At 57.9% G+C, this 23047-nt stretch overlaps 1 protein-coding gene across 1 annotated transcript; it reads right to left on the reverse strand.

Moving 5' to 3' along the window:
• Nucleotides 1-42: 42 nt before the first annotated feature.
• Nucleotides 43-22966, reverse strand: TECR (trans-2,3-enoyl-CoA reductase). Its single transcript, XM_032628140.1, has 13 exons — nucleotides 22813-22966; nucleotides 3035-3085; nucleotides 2362-2413; nucleotides 1979-2023; nucleotides 1780-1883; nucleotides 1588-1703; nucleotides 1396-1501; nucleotides 1205-1277; nucleotides 1072-1115; nucleotides 938-995; nucleotides 762-850; nucleotides 391-436; nucleotides 43-296 (listed from the first exon to the last, which is right to left on the reverse strand). The coding sequence occupies exons 1-13, from the start codon at nucleotides 22825-22827 to the stop codon at nucleotides 169-171; spliced, it is 927 nt and encodes a 308-aa protein (XP_032484031.1). The 5' UTR covers nucleotides 22828-22966; the 3' UTR covers nucleotides 43-168.
• Nucleotides 22967-23047: the final 81 nt, after the last annotated feature.

Consider the following 23047-nt stretch of genomic DNA (forward strand, 5'->3'; position numbering starts at 1 on the left):
ATTCCCGAACCGACCCCCAGAAGAAACACCGCTGAGTCTGAGTCCAGCTGGGCAGGCAGGTTTTATTCCAGACGCTGGAGAGCAGTGGTTCCCACTCCTCGCCCAGAATGACACTGGGGCGGGGGGACACGAGCCTGGCTTGGCTGAGCCTGGGTGAGGGGATGCCATTCAGAGCAGGAAGGGGATGATGGGCATGCGCAGGGGCGGGTAGTCTCGGAACTCCTTCAGGTAGCTGCGGTGCTTGCCCTTGGCCCAGATGGTCATCTGGGTGAAGCCAACCACGGAGAAGAGGGCCACTGTGGGGTGGAGCAGGGGAGTCAGGGAGGGAGGGCTGCACACAGCAGGGACGGGGGGGGGGGGGGCGCCCTGGGGAAGGGGCAGCGGGCTCACCTGGGAGGCACTGTGTCATGATGGCAAAGCCAATCCAGGACCCCACCTGTGGGCAGAGCAGGCAGGGTGAGGGCGGGCAGGGCTGGGCAGCCCCAGCTGTTCTGGTAAGGGGATGGGAACCACACGCCAGTGCTAGAGGGGCCTGGAGTAAGGGGGCACTACACGGTGAAGCTGCCCCTCAGCCCCCAACAGCCACAAGCCCAGCTGGACACCTCCCAGGCCCCACAGAGGCCAGTCTCTCCGTTTCCAAATGTTCCGAGTTCAAACTGCAGAAGCAGCTACGGAGCCAGGCACCGCCCCCTCCCAGAAGCTAGCCCTCCACGTGGGACCCCAAGCCCCAGGAGGGAGAGGAGAGGAGGGCAGACCCTCACCTCGTAGGTGTAATTGGGACAAGACACCAGCAGGAAGAGCCATGTGAAGGGGTTCTTGGTGGGGTATGGGATCTTCCTGGTCTTAGACCCTGGGAGGACAGGACAGGAGTGAGACCTGCTGGCTCAGTGTGCCCAGGGGGGATGGCCATCCCCCCTGCCCGGAGCAGGCCACTCACCAGCTGGCCGCAGGTCCCGCAGGGCCATGTGGATGGAGAAGTTGCCGAGCTGGCAGATCTGTTAGAGAAGCAGGGTCAGCTCGGAGGCGCCCCCCAAACTCCCCGCACCCTGTCATCCGTCCCAGCCTGCTTACCACAAAGATGGCGAGCGCCAGTTTAACCTGCTGAGCTCCGTAGGCTGAAGAGGAGGCAGAGAGGGGAAGCCCGTGAGGGGAGAGCCTGGGGGAAGGGGTGTTCACAGGGGGAGCAGGGTCCGAGGCCACTTACTTGGCGGTGTGTAGAGAGGGTGGTTGATGTAATAGGCCATCCACGCGGCGAAGCCCCAGTAGTAGGTGCAGTTCTGAAAGGGAGCAGGGCCGGGGTGGAGCCTGGCCCAGTGGAGGGCAGGACCCAGGTGAGGGGGACCAGGGAGGGTAGGGCCGGGGCTGAAGGACCCGGACAGGCAGCTGGGGGCTCACCTTGAAGATGTTACGCAACGGCATGGTGCCGTGGGAGAAGCGGTGCACGAAGAGCGTCTCCAGCAGGCGCTTGACGTAGTGGAATGAGTGGCAGATGCAGGCAAGGCTGGGGGCGGGGGAGCCAGCTCAGCGGGGGCAGGTCCGCAGGCCTTCCCCTCCCCCCGCCACCTCCTCCCACCCGGCCCCACTCACTGTACCACCGTGTGCCGACTGGACGTGAAGTCGTATTTGTGGCCATAGATGAAGGGCACCCGAAAGTAGAAGAGCAGATAGATGAAAAGGGGCCCGGCGTACTCTGTCAGGAAGACCTGGGGAGGGGAGAGGTGAGTCACCCCAACGCGGCAGATGGGAGACGAGGCTGCTGGGAGAGGGGTCTGCACGCACCGTTACCCAGCTGATCTGGGCCCCCAGGTCCCGGAAGTAGAGTGTGGCCGTGGTGCCCACGGGCAGCTTCTGCAGAACATCCTCATCCTTCAGGGACTTGCCCTCTGCGGAGAGTCGGGCCAGGGCTCAGGGCCTGCCTGGGCCTTCGCCCAGGGCCACCCAGGAGCCCGGGGACAGCCAAGCAGACAGCTGTACTCACTGGGGTCCAGGCGGAGGGACTGGCGGGCGGGGTACCACTGTGGATCTGTAGGGAGAGTAGGGTGTCACAGCACACAGCCTGGTGGGGCCCAGGGTCCCTACAGCTCCTCCGGCCCCCGGGCAAGATCTCTGAAGTTTGTGTGGCTCCAGGACACAGACCGGAAGAGCAGGCAAAGCGGGATGTTGTCCTTCCCAAAGCCCAGCAAGGGCGTTCCTGTTGATGGCCACACGGGGGCGGGCGCCCCAGGCAAGCCCAGAGAAGCCTGGGCCACACTGGGGTTATCTCTGCAGGCCTTTGAGGGAGAGGCACGTAGGACAGGGTCCTACCTAGAGGCCCCTGCCCAGAGGGGTCGCGGGGGCAGCGTGGCTGGGCCCTGGACTTACGGCTCTTGGTGAAAAGGTTCTTGATCTCAGCAATGGTGGCTTGGGGCTCCACCTGGGGGAAACACAGGCCAGGCACCAGTAAGCCGTGGGCGGGGAGCCCGGGACCCAGAATCCCTCTTGGTGAGGTGGGATGGACTGGGGTCCTAGGCAACTGCTATGGGAGGGGGGAGCCGACAAGGCAGCCATGGGCCTGAGGGCCATTTTAACCAGGCAGCCAGGTCACCCCTGGACTGGCTGGGAGATGGTGTGAGCATGGGAAGCCAGGCCCACTTCACCTCTCCTCTCCACCCCCAGCCGCAACTCCCCCCAGAGTAAAGGCCCTCAACCTGCTCCAGACCTCCCTGGGATGGGACAAACCCCTTCCCCTGGCCTGGCCTCGGAGTGGGGCCGGTCTCAAGACTCCACCTCCTTCCCGGGCCCCAGAGCCATGCAGGGTCCACCGAGGCTGCTTCACCTCCTCTCACACTGGGAGGCCAGCTCCCGGCCACACCCAGGGGCCAGGGTGCTCTACCCTGAGGAGCAAGCTGGCTGGGGCAGGCCCAGGGACAGTACCCCTCCTGCACACCCTGAGGGGCAGGGGCTGGGTGTCAGGACCCAGGTGGAGGGGCACTCCCATCTCCCTGGTCGCAGGCCCAGCACCCTCGGGCCAGCACAGTCTGTACCACGGTCCTACCTTGTCCAGGAAGCACAGCTTCTCCCGGGTCTTTGCGTCCAGAATCTCCACCTCAAAGAAGAGAACGGCCTTTTTAGGTTTCTTGATCGTCTTGGGGGGCATGGGCCGGGGGAGGCCATTGAGGCCAAAGACGGGGCCAAGGCCCTGGCTGGTCTCCCGGGCCACCACGCTCACGCTCAGGTCCATGCCTGCCCCGCTCTGCCCGCTGCAGCCAGAGGCCCCAGCTGCCGGCCGTCAGCCCCCACCACAGACCTCCCCACGCGAAGTGCTCTGGGCCGGGCCAGCGAGATCAAATTCTGCCGCGGTGCTGGAAGGCAGCCCGTGCCGGCCTTGGCTCCGCCAGCTTCTGTGCAGATGTAACCCGAGTGGCCCAACAGCCACGGCCCAACTAAATATAAAACTGCCCCACACTGAGCCCCCCAGGAGCCACGCCACAGACCTCCTGGGAGGGGGGACCTGGGGGCAGCCCTCCAAGGGCTGAGTTGCCCTGACTGTAAGGCTTTCGAGGGGACACGGACCCCCAACAGCACGGGGGGAAGGGTGATCCCCAGAAGAGGCATGGAGGCGCCTCCTGGCCTCCCTGCCCAGTGCAGAGCAAGGGCCTGTCACCAGGAGCAGGGTGAGAGGCCAACGGGCTGCCCAGGCCCCAGCTCAGGCCCACAGAGTTCACTGGGCTTGGAGAAATCCCAGCTATTTTGAGAATCCGCGAGATAGATCATCCATTTCCCCTTCTGAGCTGTAAGAGACACTCTGGATTATTTTCCTTGTGCGTTTGTGTTCCCAGGGAGGTGACAGATTCCGGCGTTATTGGTGCAGAGAGCCTTTCTCTAAGTGTGGAACGGGTCAGGAAACCAGGAAGTTTCCAGCAAGCGCCCCCAGCCTAGGCCAAGACCTTGGCTCGCACCTCCCCGGCCTCCCTCTCCACCCAATTCTCACTAGGTCCACCCAGGCCTTGCTCAAGGCCACCTCCAGGGCAGTCTTCCCACCATGTCAGCCCAACATAGCACCCTCGTCCAGGCCCTGAGCCCCCCAAAGCCCAGGGCAGACAGCCTGGGCACCCCCCCACCCCACTCCACTCTCCGAGCTCCAGGCAGTGGTGGGACCAGTGGTGCAAAGGGGCAGTGCTGGGAGGGAGGAAGCCCCCAGGGGAACGTGACCCACCCATCCTAAGCGGGTCAGAGAAGGCACCTGGGCCAGCTGAGAATGGTGTGAACTGCTGGTGGAGCTGGAGTGAGGCCCAGTAGGGCCCGAGCCCACCACGTAGGCCTGAGGGCCCCAGTGGAGGGCTTGATGCAGATCTTATTAGACATGGGGACGTGGCAGGCAGGGCTGGGTCTGACCCCAAGTCGGCCACTGGGCAGCAGGTGCGGAGGTCCCTTCCCGCCTGGCACTCCCTCAGTCAGAGACAGCATGGAGAAAAGGAGCAGATCTTAGAACCCCAGGGCAGGGCCCAAGACAGGGCTCTCTGAGGGCACGCCCACCCACCTAGGGCCACGCCCCCCAGGAGGAAAGGGCTCCCCTCACACACACTCCACCACCAGTGGGAGAGGCAGGGGGCATGGTGGGCAGCACACAGGACTGAATCCGGCCCTGCCACGCTGTCACTGGGTGACTCTGGGGCTGTCACTTCTCTCTGAGCCTCAGGCCGGAGGCAGGTAGGAAAGTGTGTACCTCGAGGGGAAAGTGTGTACCTCGAGGGGCTGGCGTGGTACCTGACAGATGGGAAGTGCCCCCAAACCTCAGGCTGTGAGGACAGGCTTGAGGGGACCCTGGGCGCCTGTGATGAAGGGAAGGGGATGGGCCTGGGTTCAGATCCCGGCTCCCCTACTGGCCAGGGGGTCGCTGCAGCACACTGGCCCGTTTGCCCACCTATGCTCTACCCACCCCACGTCATGGACGGAGGGCAGGAGAGAGCCCAGAGCCCAAGAAGTCCTGGCCGATGCTACTGTTACCACGCTAGAGAGTGCGCCTGCTGTCAACTGGGGGCTCTGCATGGCCACGTGGCCTTGGGGGGCAGGTTACTGAACCCCTCTGAGTCATGGGGATAACAAGGCCAGACAGAAGGGCCAGAAAGAGGGCGCTGCTCACATTACCCCGAGTGTCTGGCCCCACCAAGGGGACTCGCAAGAGGGAAGGGGTACAGGCACAATGTGCCCCAAAAGGCGAGGACAGCACCGCCCCGAGCAGGCAAAGGGCCTGCTGCCCTGTGGCGGCAGGTATATTAATAGTTCCTGGGTCCCAGGCGGGCAGTGCCCACATGCCTTCGGAGCTCGTGTGGTCCGCAGGAAGGCTGCACCACGTCTATTGGGAGAGCAGGCCTCGGAGTTCCTGCTGAACCACTCAGCTTAAAATACAACCAGCCCCTCTCCCTGCCGGCCAGCTGCAGGGGGAGGGGCTGAAACCCTACCCTCTCCCCCCAACCTGGGCACCAGACCAGGACCCAGGAGGAGAGTATGGGACGTCGGGGCCCCGACTGGCTGCTGGGAAAGGAAGCTGGGCAGCGGGAGGGGACGGCCGGGACAGGGGCCACCCTCCCAGCGGCCGCCGCTGCAGCTGCTACGGCTGCCACCGCCACCAACACACCCAGGCCAGCCCGAGGCTGCAGAGGAGCAGTGGCGCCCTCACAGAGGTAAGCCCGGCCCGGGGCCACTGGGGAGTGGGCTGCCCCAGCTCAAGGCCACTGTGACAGGTTTGGTCCTCATTTCCCAGTTCCTGTCCCCAAATCTCCACCGCAGGAGAGGTCTGAAAGGCCCTGGGCAGGGCAGGGGGGTGGGGATGCGGTGCGGGGGGGAGCCACAGGGCCTCTCTACCATCGTACAACTGCCTGTGCCTCTCTAATTATTTCAGAAAAGTAAACGTTTTAAATTTTAAAAGCCAAGTGAGAAGAAAAAAAAATAAAAAATAAATAAAAACTATACATATATATATATATTTAGGTGAGAGAAGCCAGGTACAAAGGGGTCACATGTTTATGTGAAATGCCCCAAATAGGTAAATGGAAGGAGACAGAAAGCAGACTGGTGGCTGCCAAGGATGGGGTGAGGGGAAATGGGAGTGTCAACTAATGGGGACCGGGTCTCCTTTTGGGGTGATGAAAACGTTGTGGAACTAGACAGAGACGGTGGTTGCACAAAACTGTGAATTAAATTCACTTTTAAATGGCTAATTGTACGTCATGTGAATTTTACCTCGATAAATCTTTTTTTTTTTAAAGGGTGGGGCTAGCAAACCGGTCCCAATTACCCATAAAGAGAAAAGGTCGAGGGGCAGGGAGCAGCAGAGGCTACCCACACCTCCACCCCACCCGATGAGGGCCTAAATATGGGGGAGCCCGTCACGCACTTCCCAATCTTCAGTCCCTGAGCTTGCCCCCTCCTCCCCACCCCCTGCTCTGCGCCCCAGCACACTCCCGTCCCTACGCTTGGCACACACACTCACACACCCCTGAGCCTGCCCAGGCCTGAGGCCAGCCTGGGGTGGGGGCCCAGGATAGGCCCAGGACTGGGGTGAGGGGCAGAGCCCCAGGCAGGGGTCCTGAGCACAGAAGGGGAGGCAGCAGGCTCAGGCCCTACCCCAGAGAGAAGGCAGGCAAGGGACAGGGGAGGAGTGAGTGGTGGGACTTTCTGAAGGAGCCGGGGGCAGCTCTTCCTGTCCCCATGGAGGGAAGGGGCTGGGGGGACAAGGGGGCGGTGATATGTTCGAAGGATGAATGAAGCAAAGCCCGTGAGGGTGTCACTGACTTGAAGTCCGGGCACTGGCCACAGTGTGGCCCCAAAGCCTCAGGCACAGTGGCCAGACAGAGGGCAAGGACAGGCAGGAGCCCTGGCCTGGGGCACAGGAGGCTGGCTCTACGATGACAGTTCCCCAGCCTGGGAGGAATTCTCACCCAGAGGCCCCAGATTCCAGGGCCCAGCCAAGGGCAACTCATGGCACCACGAGGTCAGGGCTGGACAAGGGGCAGGGCACAGCCCACCCTGCAGGCTGCAGCCCTGCCCCACCCAGAGGGGAGTACCCAGAGCCACTGCCGGGCAGCAGGGCCCACACGCTTCACTGCCTTCATGGAAATAAATATGGTGCTGATCAAGGTAGCCATAGTAGAAAGAGGGGTGCCCTCTTTCTGAGCACCTGTTTCACCTGTTTCAAGCTAGCATGGGTGCCCAGAGCCTCAGGTAGACAAGGCTCCTGGGATGGTCCCCACATGGCAGATGAGAAAACCAAGAGTAGGAGAGGGCTTCCCTGGTGGCGTAGTGGTTGAGGGTCCGCCTGCCGATGCAGGGGACACGGGTTCATGCCCCGGTCCAGGAAGATCCCACATGCCGCGGAGCGGCTGGGCCCGTGAGCCATGGCCGCTGAGCCCGCATGTCCGGAGGCTGTGCTCCGGGAGAGGCCACAACAGTGAGAGGCCCGCCTACCGCAAAAAAAAAAAAAAAAAAAAAGAGTAGGAGAGGCTAAGGGCCTTTGCACATGCTGTTCTCACTGCCTGAATCGCTCTCCCCCAGACCCCGCAGGGCTCCTCCCTAACCTCGTCAGTGAGGCCCTTCCTGACTGTCAACTTAAAATAGCAACCCAGACATTTACCGTCTGCCTCCCACTGGATGGTCAGCTCCAGAGGGCAGGGACTGTCCCGTCCTCAGTCTCTTCCCAGCACCCAAGACTGAGCCTGGCGAGGAGCTGTTCTCCATAAGCACCTGCGGGAGGCACCTTGCCTCAAAGCCCCCTCCCCACCACCCTCTGAGCCAAGGCCTTTCCCTCACTCCTCCTTCACCACACTTGGGGGGATGGGGGCCTGCCCACCACACCAGACCCCAGAGCAGAGGTGGGCGCCCCAGTGCAGGAGCTGCTGCAGGGGGGCTTTCCCTAGCCTGGGCTGGTGGCCTCGCTCCAGGGAAGCCTCTGTGAGGCCTGCAGACACACCCACCCAGCTCCGGTGACCCTGTGCAGCCCAGCATTCTGGCCGCCAGACCCTCCTCCAAGGAGCGGGGCACTGCTCACCAACGGAAGGGGTCTCTGGTAGGCCAGCTCTGGCTTCTAGGTAACCCTGTCTCTCTTCACCAGCATCCCCAACACAGAAGGGGCTCCACACTGACAGGCTCCACGCACCCTGGGCCCTTGGAGGCGGCAGCAACACAGGCACAGCGGCCCCTCACAAGGAGGCTCTGAGGTCAAAAAGACTCACCTATTTCCTGGCTGTGTGGCCCTGGATGAGTAACCCAACCTCTCTGAGCCTCCATTTCCTTATCTACAAAGTGGGCTTCCCCCACCTGCTATCTCACAGGGTCACTGTAAGATTTACACATAATAACCACCACCATTCTGGTCTGTGTGAGGTCCGGGGCGGGGGGTGCTAGTGCACAGGGGTGCCGGAACGGAGAACAGCGGCACGTTCTGCACCGAGAATTGTGGGGAAAAACAGAGAACGGGGGGCGGGGGGGTCAGGGGTTGCGAGGATGGCCATTTTAGACAGAGTGGTCAGGGAAGGCCTCCCTGAGAAAGTACACAAACATGTCCAGTCTAGGATAATTCTTATGAAGAATAAATGTTATCAGACCGACACTAGCAAAATAGAAGTGGCAGACGCACAGGGAGCCAGGCCCCTCCTCCCCCCAAGTCCTCACCACGATCACGAAGGGGCCCAACCACACCAAGGTCAGAGAGGTGATGCAAGGAGCTGATGGCAGTGAGCCTGAACCCTAACAATAGCAAGACACGTGCGGATGGCAGAGGCTGGGCTGTGGCGAGCGTCCCTACTGTAGTTCATCACCGCCACAGCCGAGGCGGCAGCCGCCGAGACTGCCCCGCTCTCCACTGCCCCCTTGTGGCCGCGGCCTCTGCTCCCACCAGCTGGAAGGGTGTGCACAGCAGCTGGAGCTCCAGGTGAATGAACCGGGCACATCGGGTGCAGGACGGGATCAAGAGAGTGAACACTAACTCTGGCTCTGCCACTCACCAGCCAAGAGGCCTCGGGGAGCCACTGCCTCACGCTCCTTCCTTCATGCATTCATCCTTTCCTGCCTCCCCTCTTCCCCTGGGCACTGCAGCGAACAAACCCCTGCCTTCACAGAAGCTGCATTCCAGGCGTGGGCTGGGGGTGGGTAGGGACACACAATAAATAGTGGCATGTTTTGCACCAAGAGCTGTGGAGACAAAAAGAGAAAGGTGGCAGGGGTGGGGTGGGGGAGTATGGCCGTTTTAGACAGAGCGGTCAAGGAAGGCCTCCCTGAGGAAGGGGCATCTAAAAAGGCCAGTGGAACTGAGGGAACAAGTCATGCATACATCCAGGGGAAATGCGTTCCAGGCAGAGGGAACAGCCACTGCAAAGGCCCTGAGACTGGACTGTACCTGGCATGTTTAAGCAGCAGACCACTGTGGCAGGAGCAGAGTGTGGAGGGGGAGAGCGGGAAGACACAAACAGGGAAGTGATGGGGCAGATCTTGCAGGGGATTGTGGGCCACAGGGAGGACTCTGGCTTTTACGCTGATTGAGGTGGGAGCCATGGAAGGTTCTTGAGCAGAGGAAGGATGTGACCTGACTCAGCTGTTCCTAGGCAGCCCAGTGGGAAATGGGAGACCAGGGCAGAAGCAATGATGAGGGCAGGAGTAGGGAGATGGCCGTGGAGTGGGTGAGAAGTGGACAGACTATGAAGATGGAAGTGACCAGATGTGCTGATGGTTTGGATGGGGGGATGGGGCAGGGGTGGGTCTGAGGTTCTGACCTGAGCCTCAGAAGGGAGAAGCACCAAGTAGGAGGGCGGCAGGAAGGGTAGGCACCGCCTGAGCCCAGGCTGGAAGTTTCCAACTGCTGCTCTACCCTGTGGGAGCTGCTGCACAGGCAGGGCACCCGGGGCCCAGGCACCAGTGCCCAGAAAGCCTCCCAAGCCAGGAGCCTGGGCCCCTCTCAAGCTTCAGTTTCCCCATTTTCATAAACACAGCCAAGCCCAGTGTTCCTCAGGCCCCTCCCACCTGTAAACAAGACGCAGTGGCCTCATGGCAGAGTCCACATCCCCGGGCCTGGGACAGGGGCGGGCACAGGCCTGAGAGTCAGCTTGGACTCCTGGTCACCCTCACCACCTCCCGCTTCCGTGCGTCCTAAGATGGAACCTGCCCAATGGGTATGGGTTAGAACCGCAGCTGCTTCCCAAATGCCTCTCCTCACCCTCTCCTTTCAATCCCCAAGGCAGCCGAGGGAGCTGGAGCCATTAACTCCATTTCACAGATGGGGAAGCTGAGTTCCAAGGGGTGAGGAGTGCACGCAGCTCACGTAGCAGTAAACTGAGCCCAGACCCCCACCACACACTGGCCTCTGGGGCTGCACCCCCAGCCAGCGCGCCCCGCAGAGGCCCCCATGCAGTGAGGGTGCAGTACAGCACACCCTGCCTAGAGCAGGCTCGCTGGGACCCCACGGGGTCTGCCTGCCAGAAAAGGGCTCTTCAACCGGGATGCCTTGTGCTGGGCAGCCTGGCAAAACCCAATGAGTGCCTGCAGGGGAGTGTGGGCTCCGGTGGGTGACATCTCCCGAGGCGGGGGCACAAGAGGCCTAGCTGAGGGTACAAGCCCTGCTCAGTGCAACCTAGAACTCCAGGCAAAGATGCAGAGGGCCCAACGGGTCCGTCAGCCGGCCGACCCGGGCACTCTCGGCCCCCAGAGCGCCCACACGGGGCACGAGTGCTGCCGCACCCAGAGGACGGAGGCCTGGCCTTGAGCGGCACATGCCAGACTGGCTCAGCCGCTTCACATATGCAGAGGCTTGAGCATGTTCACCTACACTCAGCGGCTCAGCACTTTCAGCTCCCTCTCCCTTCCACTTTCCAGAAATATCGAAGTCACACTGCTCATGCCAGGGCAGCTGAGAAGACCTGCCAGGACGCCAGCACAGGCCACACCTGCTCGGCCAGAAATACCTCCTTCCCCAGTGGCCTCACGCATGACCCCATTTCTCCTGGGGGGATTGCACAGCCTCCCTGAGGTGCCACAGTGGTTGGGGGGTGGGGGAATGTTGCCCAGGGGAGAAGGGGCAAGAGAGAGACTGACCACCCACTCCCAGGTCCTCAACCAGCCGGCTCCTGCCTCCCACCCCTGGTAGCCAGAGGAGAAGTGGCAGGGTCTGAATGCCAATGTCCCTAGGCTCTGGGATCCGGGGCCAGGAGAAGGTGGCAGAGCCCCAAGCATCCAGCCTTGAAAGACATTCTTCGGGTGCTCGGGTGCCCTGGCTGGTTGCTATGACCACAGGAGGCCCAAGATGAAGGAGAGGCTGGGCCAACACAAGCAGGACTCTGGGTCTTGGGCCTGAGAGGGCCATGCTCTTTGACCAGCTGTTTGCTGGTGCCCACAGCCCACACACCTCCCTGGGCAGTTACCGGCCTCTGGGGCCTCCAGGGGGCGCTGTCCTGGACAGAGCTGTGCTGCAAGGGCCTATTCCATTGGAAGTGCCGTCACTAGTATCGTCTATCAGATGCTTACTTTGGGCCAAGAACTGTGCTAAGACCTTTACCTGCACAACTCACCTAGCCTCACCTGCGCCTGTAAGCTAAGGACTGTGACCCCAGTTAGGTGGCTCAGAAAACCAGGGCTCGGAAACCAGGGGGCCCTTGCCCAAGGCACATGGCCCAAGGAAGTACCAGAGCCAGCACCGACCCCGCCTACCTGGGCCCAAAGTCTCTCACTGCTCAGCATCACAAAGCCAATATCTCCTCCACTCTGGAGAACAGGGCCAAATGCTAACAGAAAACAAGGAGGAACAAACCCTGGACCCAATTATCTGGAAGGCAGCCCCCCCATCCCCGCTTCCTTGCTGACATTACAACTCCAGCACACCTAGTCTCCAGAGGTCTGGACAATGCAGAACATGTCACCTCCACAAGGAGCGCCCTTGAGAGGCTGAGCCTGCTTGTCCCCGGGCCCCAGCCTCCCTTGGCCCCAGCAGAGTCAGGCCATACCAAGGGCGAAAGGCCTGTCACCCCGATACCACCCAGAGGGGCTCAGGCAAGATTAGCAGCTCTCTCGACACTTCCTGCATGGTTTCCTGCCCCCGGCTAAAGCCACCAATGAGCCTGGAAAACCAGTGCCATAGGGGTGGGGGGCTCCCCCAACACTGAGCGAGAGGCAGTGCTGCAGAGGCCAAAGTCAGACCAACCTCCCTGCCTGAGCCGTGTCTTCTCCATCTGGTAAATGGGAATGTTTGTAAGAGGACCTGACAGAGATGATTCCCGTGGCGGATGTGGCTAAGAACCCCGCCTAGTGGTCCTGAACCCTGCCTGCTTATGAAACCCACCGGAAGAGCCCTGGCCTGGACAACTCAGACAAGGAGATTGGGATCTCTGATGGAGAGCCAGGCATCCACAGCTTCAAAAGCTCCCAGGTGACAGATGGAGGCGGCCAACTCAACCCGGACTGCCTTCCTCAAACAGGGTCCTGCCCTTTCGATGATGCCCAAAACCCTTACCACAGCTGACGGACACTGACTGACGTGCCCTCCCAGACCCTTCCAGCAGAGCCTCAGCCAACCCCCTTGGTCGCTCTCTACCCCGTCCCTGCTCCCTTCCCCAGCACCAGCCAGCAGGGTGCCAGCAGCCAGCCTCCCCCAGCTCATGCTGGCCTGCTAGGTTTGCACTGTCACCCCACTTTACAGACGAGGCAGCCAAGGCTCAGGAACCCCGAGGACACATGAGTTACAAGCTCCAGGGGCAGGGCCCTGCCTGCTTTTGCACCTTAGAAATGAACGCTCTTCCTCCAGGGCTGCCCCTAGCCCCAGACCCCCGGAAGATGGCCCAGATCCCCTGCACCCCTGGCCGGGTCAAGGTTGGTGACCACATCTGGTCTCTCTCCATCTCTGGGCAGGAAGGCAGTGTCAAAGCTGGAAGAGGTGGTGAGGCTGAGCTCTGCGGACACAGGCTGACCGGAGCGGCAGAAGGCGCTCATCCAGGCCGACCTACGCGCCCAGCACGCCCAGCCCAGGTTGCGGCAGGCAGGTCAGTCCACACCGGGGGAGTGCCGCTTGCATGGGCCCCAGGTGGCCAGCCTTCTACCCGCAGCAGCAGCTACCACCTCCTGCACGCTTACAACGTGCAGGCAGGGAAGCAAGTCCTCGACACAGATTATCTCCTTTCCTATGAATCCCCTTTTCCAGGTGAGGACACTGAGGCTCACTCATTCACTGCATAAACAGTGACTGAATACCTGCTACACGCCAGGCACTGGGAAGGACTCTGGGGGTTCGGCCCTGGAAGGAGAGAAAAAAAATCCTTGCCCATATGGAACTGACATTTTCACAGGGAACAAAGATAATAAAATAGTCACACGTGATATGTGCCACATGGGAAAAACAAATCAGGAAAAGGGGACAGGGAGGGACAGGTGAAGGGAGCTGGCAGCTTCGTGTAAAGTGGTCAAGAAAGGCCTCCCTCGGGCTTCCCTGGTGGCGCAGTGGTTGAGAGTCCGCCTGCCGATGCAGGGGATGCAGGTTCGTGCCCCGGTCTGGGAGGATCCCACATGCCGCGGAGCGGCTGGGCCCGTGAGCCATGGCCGCTGAGCCCACACGTCCGGAGCCTGTGCTCCCCAATGGGAGAGGCCACAACAGTGAGAGGCCCGCGTACTGCCAAAAAAAAAAAAAAAAAAAAAAAAAAGAAAGGCCTCCCTGAGGGGATGTTGAGCCAAGCCCTGAAGGCAGCTAAGGAAAGGGCAGTTGAGAGATCTGAGAGCATGTAGGCAGAGGAATGGCCTATGCAAAGGCCCTGAGGTGCAGCAAGCTTCATGTGCTCAAGCAACAGAGCCAAGGCCCCTGTGGCTGGGGGCAGGGTGGGTAGGAAGAAAGAAGGAGGTGAGGGCAGGGAGGTGATGGGTCATACAGGGTCTCCTGGGCCAGGTGAGGACTGTGGCTTCTACTCTGAGTGAGGTGGGAGCCACAGAGGGTTCTGGGCAGAGGAGGGATGTGACCTGGCTTGGGTTCTTAAAGGATCCCTCTGGACTATAGGGGAATAAGGATGGAAGCAGGAACACCAATAATAAGTTATCAAGATAGGGGCTTCCCTGGTGGCACAGTGGTTGAGAATCCACCTGTCAATGCAGAAAACACGGGTTCGAGCCCTGGTCCGGGAAGATCCCACATGCCACGGAGCAACTAAGCCCGTGCGCCACAACTACTGAAGTCTGCGCTCCTAGAGCCCGTGCTCCGCAACAAGAGAACCACCACAATGAGAAGCCCGCGCACTGCAACCAAGAGTAGCCCCCGCTCGCCGCAACTAGAGAAAAGCCCGCGCGCAGCAACGAAGACCCAACGCAGCCATAAATAAATAAATTTATTTATTTTAGAAAAAGAAGTTATCAAGATAAAGGATGGCTTAGACCAAGGGGTCAGCAAACTGTGGCCTACAGGCCCAACCTGGGCCACCACCTGTTTTTGTACAAGCTAAGACGGTTTTTACATTTTTAAACAGTTGGAAAAAATCGGAAGCCTATTTTATGGCCCATAGGAATCATACAGAATTCAAATTTCAGCACCCACAAACAAAGTTGCATTGGAACACGGTCACGCTCACTGGTTGACATATTGTCTAGGGCTGCTTTTGTGACAGCGGCAGAGTTGAGAAGCTGTCACAGAGATTGTATGGCCTGCAAAGCCTAAGATATTCATCACGTGGCCCTTCACGGGTAAAGCCTGCCAGTCCCTGGCCCGGGCCGGGTGATGGCAGCAGTACCGATAAGAAGTGGTTGTATGCCACATGTATTCTGAAGGCAGAGGTACAGGACTTGCTGACTGCTGGACATGAGGTGTGAGGGAAAGAGCTGAGTCAAACAGCCGGGGGCCTGGTGATGAGAAGACTGGAACTGCCATTCACCGGCAGGGGTTGGGGGGCAGCACAGGTTGGTGGTGGGGAATCCAGCCTCAGTTTTGGACAATGTTGAGTCTGAAATGCCCATTGAACATCCCCAAAGAGATCCAGCTCACTGAAAAACACCACTCCTCCTCCCTGGGATCACGTGAAAACACCTGTAAGCGAGCAAACTCAGCGCTCTTCGAACGCTTTTTGGTCATGTATCCCTAAAATAATTTTGCAAATTGCATGTCCCCCCCCCAAAAAAAAGATTTTTAAGTAGACACCTAATATTTTGTGGGGTTTTTTTGTTGTTGTTGTTTTTGCGGTACGCGGGCCTCTCACTGTTGTGGCCTCTCCCGTTGCGGAGCACAGGCTCCGGACGCGCAGGCTCAGCGGGCCCAGCCACTCTGCGGCACGTGGGATCCTCCCAGACCGGGGCACGAACCCATGTCCCCTGCATCGGCAGGCGGACTCTCAACCACTGCACCACCAGGGAAGCCCGACACCTAATATTTTTTACCTGAGCTTGAATAGTTGCAAAAGATGTCGCTTCTGGCCAACTGTAGATATTGCAAATTTTATGTAAACATTTACGGGGCTCTGTTAAATCTCACCAGAGTCTAAATACTTGAGTAATATCATACCTACCATCATTTCCTTTAAAAGGAAAAAGCTATAAACAAGCTCTTTAATATTTGCTCCTTTTTTGCCTTGAAGTTGAATTCTGTTCCTCTTCCCCTCCCCCATGGAATTGTATCCAAATACACGCTTGTGATTGAAGGTTATTACTGAGCATCCTACCTATTCCTCAAATTGAAATTAAATTTCTTAAAAACATTTTCAGGACCTAAGGCTCTACGTGTAAAGAGAACATCCTTCAGGATGAGTTATCATTACAATATCTGCCAAACATACATCATAAACATAAATCATAAATCATCAACAACTGTTACTAAACATTAACCATAAACAGTAAGTTATTGGCACTGCCTCTCTCAGTGGGATGGAGGCACCCTTTTTCGCAATTAGTTCATGTAGCCAAGGTGAATATTTCTTATTGCTAGAATGAGCTACAGCTTTTATTCTGACATTTCTTTATTTTCTTTTTTTTAAAGTAAACACTAAGAAACCCAGTTCACATAAATAAGCAGATGAGAATGGACAGAGTTTTGTTAAAGCAAAAAAAAAAAAATCCCAATTTTGGGAACTCCTTCCCAGTTACTGGCCCAAAGTCTCACAGTGATCTAGTATCAAAAATATCTGTAAGGATCTTCCAGCTGACAAGCCCATTAGGCACCACTCCACTGTTTTTCTGAAAGCAGTGACTTGGGACCTGGTCCCAGGGACTGGCAACAGGACCTGGTCCCCAAGGCCTGGTGTTACTTACTTGCTCACCCCCATGCAGGTCCCCAAGAGCATACAGCGTGGCAGGTATTACCCAGTCAGGGTGGGAGGCCCAGACCCCACCTCCCAGTCCAGTCTCAGGCCCAGGCGCCGCCTGTCTTCCAAGGCTCTACATGGCCCAGAGGAGCTCTGAGCAAGCCCATCAGACCTTCTAGTACATGAGCCAGAGGGCTCTACCCAAGGATGGCTGCGGCCACCTACTGCAGGGCAATCCTGTTCCCTGTGCTCCTCGGAGACGCCAGGCCCAGGCCAGGGAACTCACAGAGCCCTGGAAACAGTGTCCGGTGCCCAAGGAGAGCTAGGACGTGCTTGCTACACAGAGACCTGCAAAGGACTCAACCACATGTGGAGGTCATCTGGAACCCCCCAAGAGCCTTTTCTGCTGACTGAGAAGTTCCTGTTCTTCCTCTGCTGAGCAAACCGAGCCCTTGATATGCCAGGCCTGTGCTAGGGGCTGGGCTCGATGATGAACAGAAAGACCTAGGTGTGACAGTAGCATGCTGGGCGGTGATCCAGGTGCTGGGATACAATAGTCAAGCCCCCCCCCCCGCCGACTGGGCCTGCTCACACTCAAGGGGAACATGAGCAAAGAATCTGTTATGTAACATGAGGTCAGGGTGTACCAGTTGCTGGAAGAAAAGAGCTGGGCAGGGAGCCCAGAGGGCCACAGGAGGTGGTCAGGAAAGGCCTCTCTAAGGAAATGCGATTTGAGCCAGCATGAGGCTCCCCGAGGAAAGTGCAAAAGGCCTGAGGCAGCACAGAGCTTGGCAGGGCTCAGGAACATCAAAAGACTGGAGTACAGCGTACTTGAGGGCACGCAGCTGTGGAGGAAGCTGGAGTGGAGGCCAAGACAAGTACTTTGGGTTTGAGCGTCCAGTGATGGGAAGTTGCTGGAGTGCCACAACCTGGTCTGGTTTGAGAAGGAGCCCTCTCGCTACTGAGGACAAACATGGAAGCAGAGACGGCAGGCCTGAGACCCTGATGGCTTTGATTAGAGCATGCAGGTGGCAACCAGTGAAAAAGACACCCTAATTCCTAGATCTAAAGTGCCACTGATTCAAAACAAGCTGCCATTTGTGGGTGGGGGGGGACGACACATATGTCAACATAAAATAAATAGGTAGAGGGACTTCTCTGGTGGTGCAGTGGTTAAGAATCTGCCCACCAATGCAGGGGACACGGGTTCAATCCCTGGTCTGGGAAGATCCCACATGCCGCGGAGAAACTAAGCCCGTGCGCCACAACTACTGAGTCTGAGCTCGTGAGCCACAACTACTGAGCCCACGTGCCGCAACTACTGAAGCCCACGTGCCTAGAGCCCTTGTTCCGCAACAAGAGAAGCCACCACAATGAGAAACCCGCGCACCGCAACAAAGAGTAGCCCCCGCTCACGGCCACTAGAGAAAGCCCGCGCGCAGCAACGAAGACCCAATGCAGACGAAAATAAATAAATTTTAAATAAATAGGTAGACACAAATCGTAAGATGTATCCCAACTTAAGGAACATGAAAACGCCAAAGGGAAAAAAACGCATGCACGTCTTGGGACAAAGAGAGGAGAGTAGTAACAAGTGAAAGAGGATTTTGGCAGAGGAAGGCAGGGTTTCTGGAATATTTAACAGGCCTAGCCACGTCTATGAAGGGTAAGGTAGTTTAAGAGAAAATACTCCGCTGCAGCTGTTGAGAGAGGAGTGCAGGAGGCACCTTGGTTGTCTCCACAGGCCAAGGCCCTCCGAGCCTCTCCCAGCCCCACAGGTCTCAGCTCGCTCGGCTCTACTGGCTCTGGCAAGAGACAGGGAAGTGAAGTAAGGGGAAATGAGTCCCGGCATCTTCACAAAGACACCCTTCCCCATGCTTTCTCCCGGATGGTGCAGGTTTCCAGGCCCAGCTGGAGAGACTGGAAATGGTGCCATCCAGGGGCCCCAGGTGAGCCAGGATGTGGTGTTCAGAATGTACACAGTTCCCGGGCCCGCTTCTCAGACGGCGCCTGGATGAGCCTGGCAGGAGATAGTACTGGGGCCTGTCGGTCGCGGTCGGCGCTTCCTACAGGATCCCCATCTCATCCTTACATGAAAACTCAAGAGTTCAAGTAACTCTGGGTCAAAAATGGGGGGGGGGGGGAATGGCCAAATTCCAAAGTACCGAAAGATGAGCAGAAGCCCACACTAACGCACCAGAGCTACACATGCTCACGGCCAAACCCATGGGCTCCAGGGAACGGCCAGGCACCCCAAAAGCGTGAGGCACCCTCCTGGGACCCTCCTGCTCGTTGGGTTGCGGTGCCTGTTGTGCGGGCATGGACGATGTGCCTAATTAACTGCGCGAGCCCGCCCTGCCTGTATGTGTAGGTCTCTTAACAGGCAAACACACAATCACTAGATCCACGTCAGGGTGACGGAGGAGAACCTCACACAAACAGCTATCAGAAGGCGCTAAGTGCTACGCAGAGAACCGAAACAGGAGGGCTGACAAGTGTGGCCTGGGTGGGTCAGAGGGAGCCCTTCAGAGGAGGTGACATTCGAGCTGAGACCTGAATGACGGGATTCGCTGACAGGACGAGGACAGCCACCTCTCCAGAAACTGTCCCAGCACTGGGATTTCCCCGGCCTCAACCCCAGCCCGTCCTCTGTGGATCCCACCTCCAGCCAGGAGATTCCATGAGACTTGATTCTCTGCAGTGGAGAGGATTCAACAATACACTGTTTCAGACTCTACGTTATCTCCCCAAGAATTCTGCTATTACCCTCACGCACAAAAAGACATGCTCCCTCAACCCCACCTCCAGAGAAGCGTCAATTCGGCAACTCCCCCAACCCACCCTTCTCCTTCTGAGTTAGCTTCTTGAGGTGTCCTGGGAGACAGCTTCTCCTCACAAGACTGCAAGCTGCAGCTCTTGGACCCCCTCAAGTTCAGCCTGCTTCCTGCTGCTCTATAAAGCCCCAAATGCTAGGGTTAAACTGCCCTCCCCGCCAACTTGAGAGATCCACTCCCACCCTGAGGACAGGCACCGTTCCCTCAGGCCCAGTTCCCACACAACCGGCATTGTCCCCAGCCAGTGCTCCCTGGTCCTTCTAAAGAAGGAAAAAAAAGAATTCAGAAGGCCCTGGGAGATGGCACAAACCCTGCAGTCTCCCGGGCTGCCTGAATGGCCCATGACTTCTGCTTACATAAGAGCCTGGTTCAAGCAGGGACAGGGCTGTGCCAGCCTGCCAATCCCCACAAGCTACTGAGAGGCCCTTTATCCCCCAGATGGCTGGGAGACGCTCGTGGCCCATCTCTAAGTAACCGCGGGACTGGGCGTGGGGGGTGGGTGAGCCCCAAACACCACCCACAGCGCCCTTGTCCGTAATGAGAACTCTCCCTCATGTTTACATAACACACACCGTAGTGGGAGGGGCCCCCCCCAAGGACTTAGCAATAAACTGCCCTCTGAAAGTTAAACTTTTAGGTAAAATCAACAGGAAAAAGAAACGTCCATCACCGTTGGGACAAAGTCCACAGGTGTCTGGGTGTCTACAAAGGCTTGCCTGGCCAGCCTCATCTCTAGACGTGGGACAACCACGGAGTCTGGCCTCCAGGCCTCTGCACAAGCTGTTCTCATCCCTTCCCAGAAGACCTCCTCTTTCAGGCCTCAGCTTAGATGAAGACACCCTGAGGGGAGAGGCTGTGGTTCGTTCAGCCCAGTATTCCTGGCGTATGACAGGTATAGAGGAAAAAAAAAATATATATATATATGTTGGAAGGAATGAACTAATAAATAGACGATGGACCGGAAAACAGGTGAGCAGAGTCCACCACGGAAGAGTGTCCAGACCAGCAGAACCTGCTAGCGACCTGTGCAACAATGACGGGCAGGCCCACGTGCAGTCTTGGAAGCTCCCATCTCAGCATGCCCAGGTTCCAGAAGGAGGGGGACAACAGGGAACAAGACACTTGTGGCCAGGGTGGACCCAGGGCTTACGACCACCCCGTAAAGCCAACTTCCCTAGGTTGGGACCACTAAGGACAGGTTGCACGGGGCCACCTGAGCCCAACACATGCAACACTGGACTCACCCAGGTGCCTGCAGCAGGCCCCCACTCACCCTTCTACTACCCCCTGTGAGCCTGACCGCAGAGAGAAGACGCATTCATCTACCCATTCGGAAGCTGCAGGAACAAGACACCAAGAGCCCCTGCCCTCAGGGAGCTCCGAATCTGTCGGGGTAGAAAGACTATCAAGTTCCCAAATGAAAACACAACCACAGCCCAAGGAGGGCCAGAGGAGAGGAACAGAGTGCAGGGGTCACACTCCAGACAGGATGGTCAGGGAAGGCCTCTCTGAAAGACGCTGAAGCTGGTATCTCAATAACAAGAAGGGAGCAGGGACGTCCCTTGTGGTCCAGTGGTTGAGAATCCGCCTTCCAATGCAGGGGGCGCGGGTTCGATCCTTGGTCAGGGAACTAAGATCCCGCATGCCACGGGACAACTAAGCCCGCACGCCGCAACTACTGAGCCCGCACACTCTGGAGCCCATGTGCCACAACTAGAGAGAAGCGCTCTCACTGCAATGAAGAGCCCGCGCACCGCAATGAAAGATCCCACGTGCCACAAATAAGACCCAGTGCAGCCAAAAATAATAAATAGATAAATATATTTTTTTTAAAAGACAAAAAAACAAGAAGGGAGCAGGCATGGGAAAAAACAGAGGGAAGATCATTTCTGGCTGAGGGAAGAGCCTATGCACAGGGCAGGGATGTGGATGTAGATGTTTGAGACAAAAGCAGTACAGCAATGAGTGAGCAGAGCAGGGGGTAGAGGAGGACCAGAAGACTCTGAGGGGAGTGTTTTCAGGCGGGGAGCGCTATGATCCTCCCCGCTACACGGGAGAGACCCCTCTGGCTGCTGCTGGGTGGGGAACACAGCCAGGAGGGGCAAGAACAGAAGTGGTGCACTTGTGAGTACGAAGGCTGTGACAGGCATCAGAAGACCAGGCCCACTGTGAGCACCTGCCTCTTGGAATGGTTGTCACAAAAGTTAAAAAGTGGGTTCTGGGGCTTCCCTGGTGGCGCAGTGGTTGAGAGTCCGCCTGCCGATGCAGGGGACACGGGTTCGTGCCCCGGTCTGGGAGGATCCCACATGCCGCGGAGCGGCTGGGCCCGTGAGCCATGGCCGCTGAGCCTGCGCGTCCGGAGCCTGTCCTCCGCAACGGGAGAGGCCACAACAGTGAGAGGCCCGCGTAACGCATAAAAAAAAAAAAAAAAAAAAAAAAGTGGGTTCTGGGGCTTCCCTGGTGGCGCAGTGGTTGAGAGTCCCCCTGCCGATGCAGGAGACACGGGTTCGTGCCCCGGTCCGGGAAGATCCCACATGCCGCGGAGCGGCTGGGCCCGTGAGCCATGGCCGCTGAGCCTGCGCGTCCGGAGCCTGTGCTCCACAACGGGAGAGGCCACAGCAGTGAGAGGCCCGCGTACCGCCAAAAAAAAAAAATGGTTAAGGTAAATTTTATGTGTATTTTACCACAATTGTTTTAATTGGGGAAGGGAAAAAAAATAACCAAGAAACCTCTCAACCTGCTCATTTTCATTTGGGGACCAGTATGGCATAGTGGTTAGCAACTGAGACTCTGGAGTCCTGAGTTTCTCTCTCTGTTCTGCATTTACTAGCTCAGAACCTTTGAGCAAGTCATCTGACATCTCTGAGACTGTTTCTCCATCTACAAAAACAAGAATAATTAATAGTCTCCTACCTCACAGGGGTGTGAAGATAAGAAAACAAGGTAACAGAATCTCACGAGCACAAAAGTAAGCACTCTTCAAATTATCCTTATTAATTTAATAATAAATTAGTTTATTATTTAATATTACTTATAAGGCAGCAATAATTAATTAAATTATTAACATTATATTATCAGCTAGGTCGGTAAGTGCATCAGAACACTTCGTTTTAAGGGAAAGAGGCCCGAGTTAGGAGTCAGAAGACCTAGACTTCAAGACTGGTTATGGGTGTGAGATTTCTCCTCGGTGACACGCTGGGGTTGACTGAGATGATCTCTTATATTAACAGAAAACAAAGATCAGCTTTGCTCGTCGGCGGGAGCCAGCACTGGAGCTACACCTTCACCGCCTAAGCCGCTCAGGGAGACGTCCCGGGCGAGGAAGGGATCCAAAGATCAAGCCTCTCTGGGCTGATTGCAAAGCCCCTTCCAAAGCCCGAAGCAAAGGCAGGGTGCAAGGTTTGTGCAAGACACCCTCAGAGTGGAAGCAAGGGTTTCACACCCTCGCTCCTCCCCTGCCTGCCAAAGTCTGCAACTCATCCCGCAGGGTGAGCTACAAGGAACCTGTAAGCTTCCCAGGTCCTGCAGAGACCCCAAGAAAAGGCAACCCCAAAACAGCCTGGGTTGCAGAATTAGAAGTACCTCCCCCGCATATGCGCACTGCGATTTACGAGTGGCCCCGGGGCACAACGCGCGCCTACTGCGCCTGCGCCTTCCGGCTCGGCACAGGGCGAGAAAGGGGGGGTTCCCGTTGTCTCACGAAGAAAAAAATGGGTCTGCGGCGGTCGCTCGGCCCCCGTTTCTTCGTTTCTTACCTCAGAGTGCTTCATGGCTCCCTCACACGGCGGCTTCTGCTCCTGCTGCTGCAGCTACCTGCGCGCAACACTGCAAGGGATACCTCACACGCTCACGACCTCCCCGCGAGACTAACCGCGGCTCCGCGTCCGCCCCGCTCCTCCCTGCCGCGCGCGCCCCTCCAGCCAATCAGCGCACGGGGCGCCCACTTCGCCCTCTCCCAGCAGGGCAGGTCTGAACGAGAAATAGCCGCTC

Source organism: Phocoena sinus, chromosome 3 (assembly GCF_008692025.1).
Source record: "Phocoena sinus isolate mPhoSin1 chromosome 3, mPhoSin1.pri, whole genome shotgun sequence".
NCBI lineage: Eukaryota > Metazoa > Chordata > Mammalia > Artiodactyla > Phocoenidae > Phocoena > Phocoena sinus.

Bases quoted from the DNA above. Each gene is read 5' to 3' on its own strand.
- TECR (XM_032628140.1), bottom strand. The intron at 1,884-1,978 runs GTGAGTACAGCT...GACTCTCCGCAG, and splicing joins GTCCCTCCGCCTGGACCCCA to AGGGCAAGTCCCTGAAGGAT. The intron at 1,502-1,587 runs GTGAGTGGGGCC...CCCCGCCCCCAG, and splicing joins AGTCGGCACACGGTGGTACA to CCTTGCCTGCATCTGCCACT.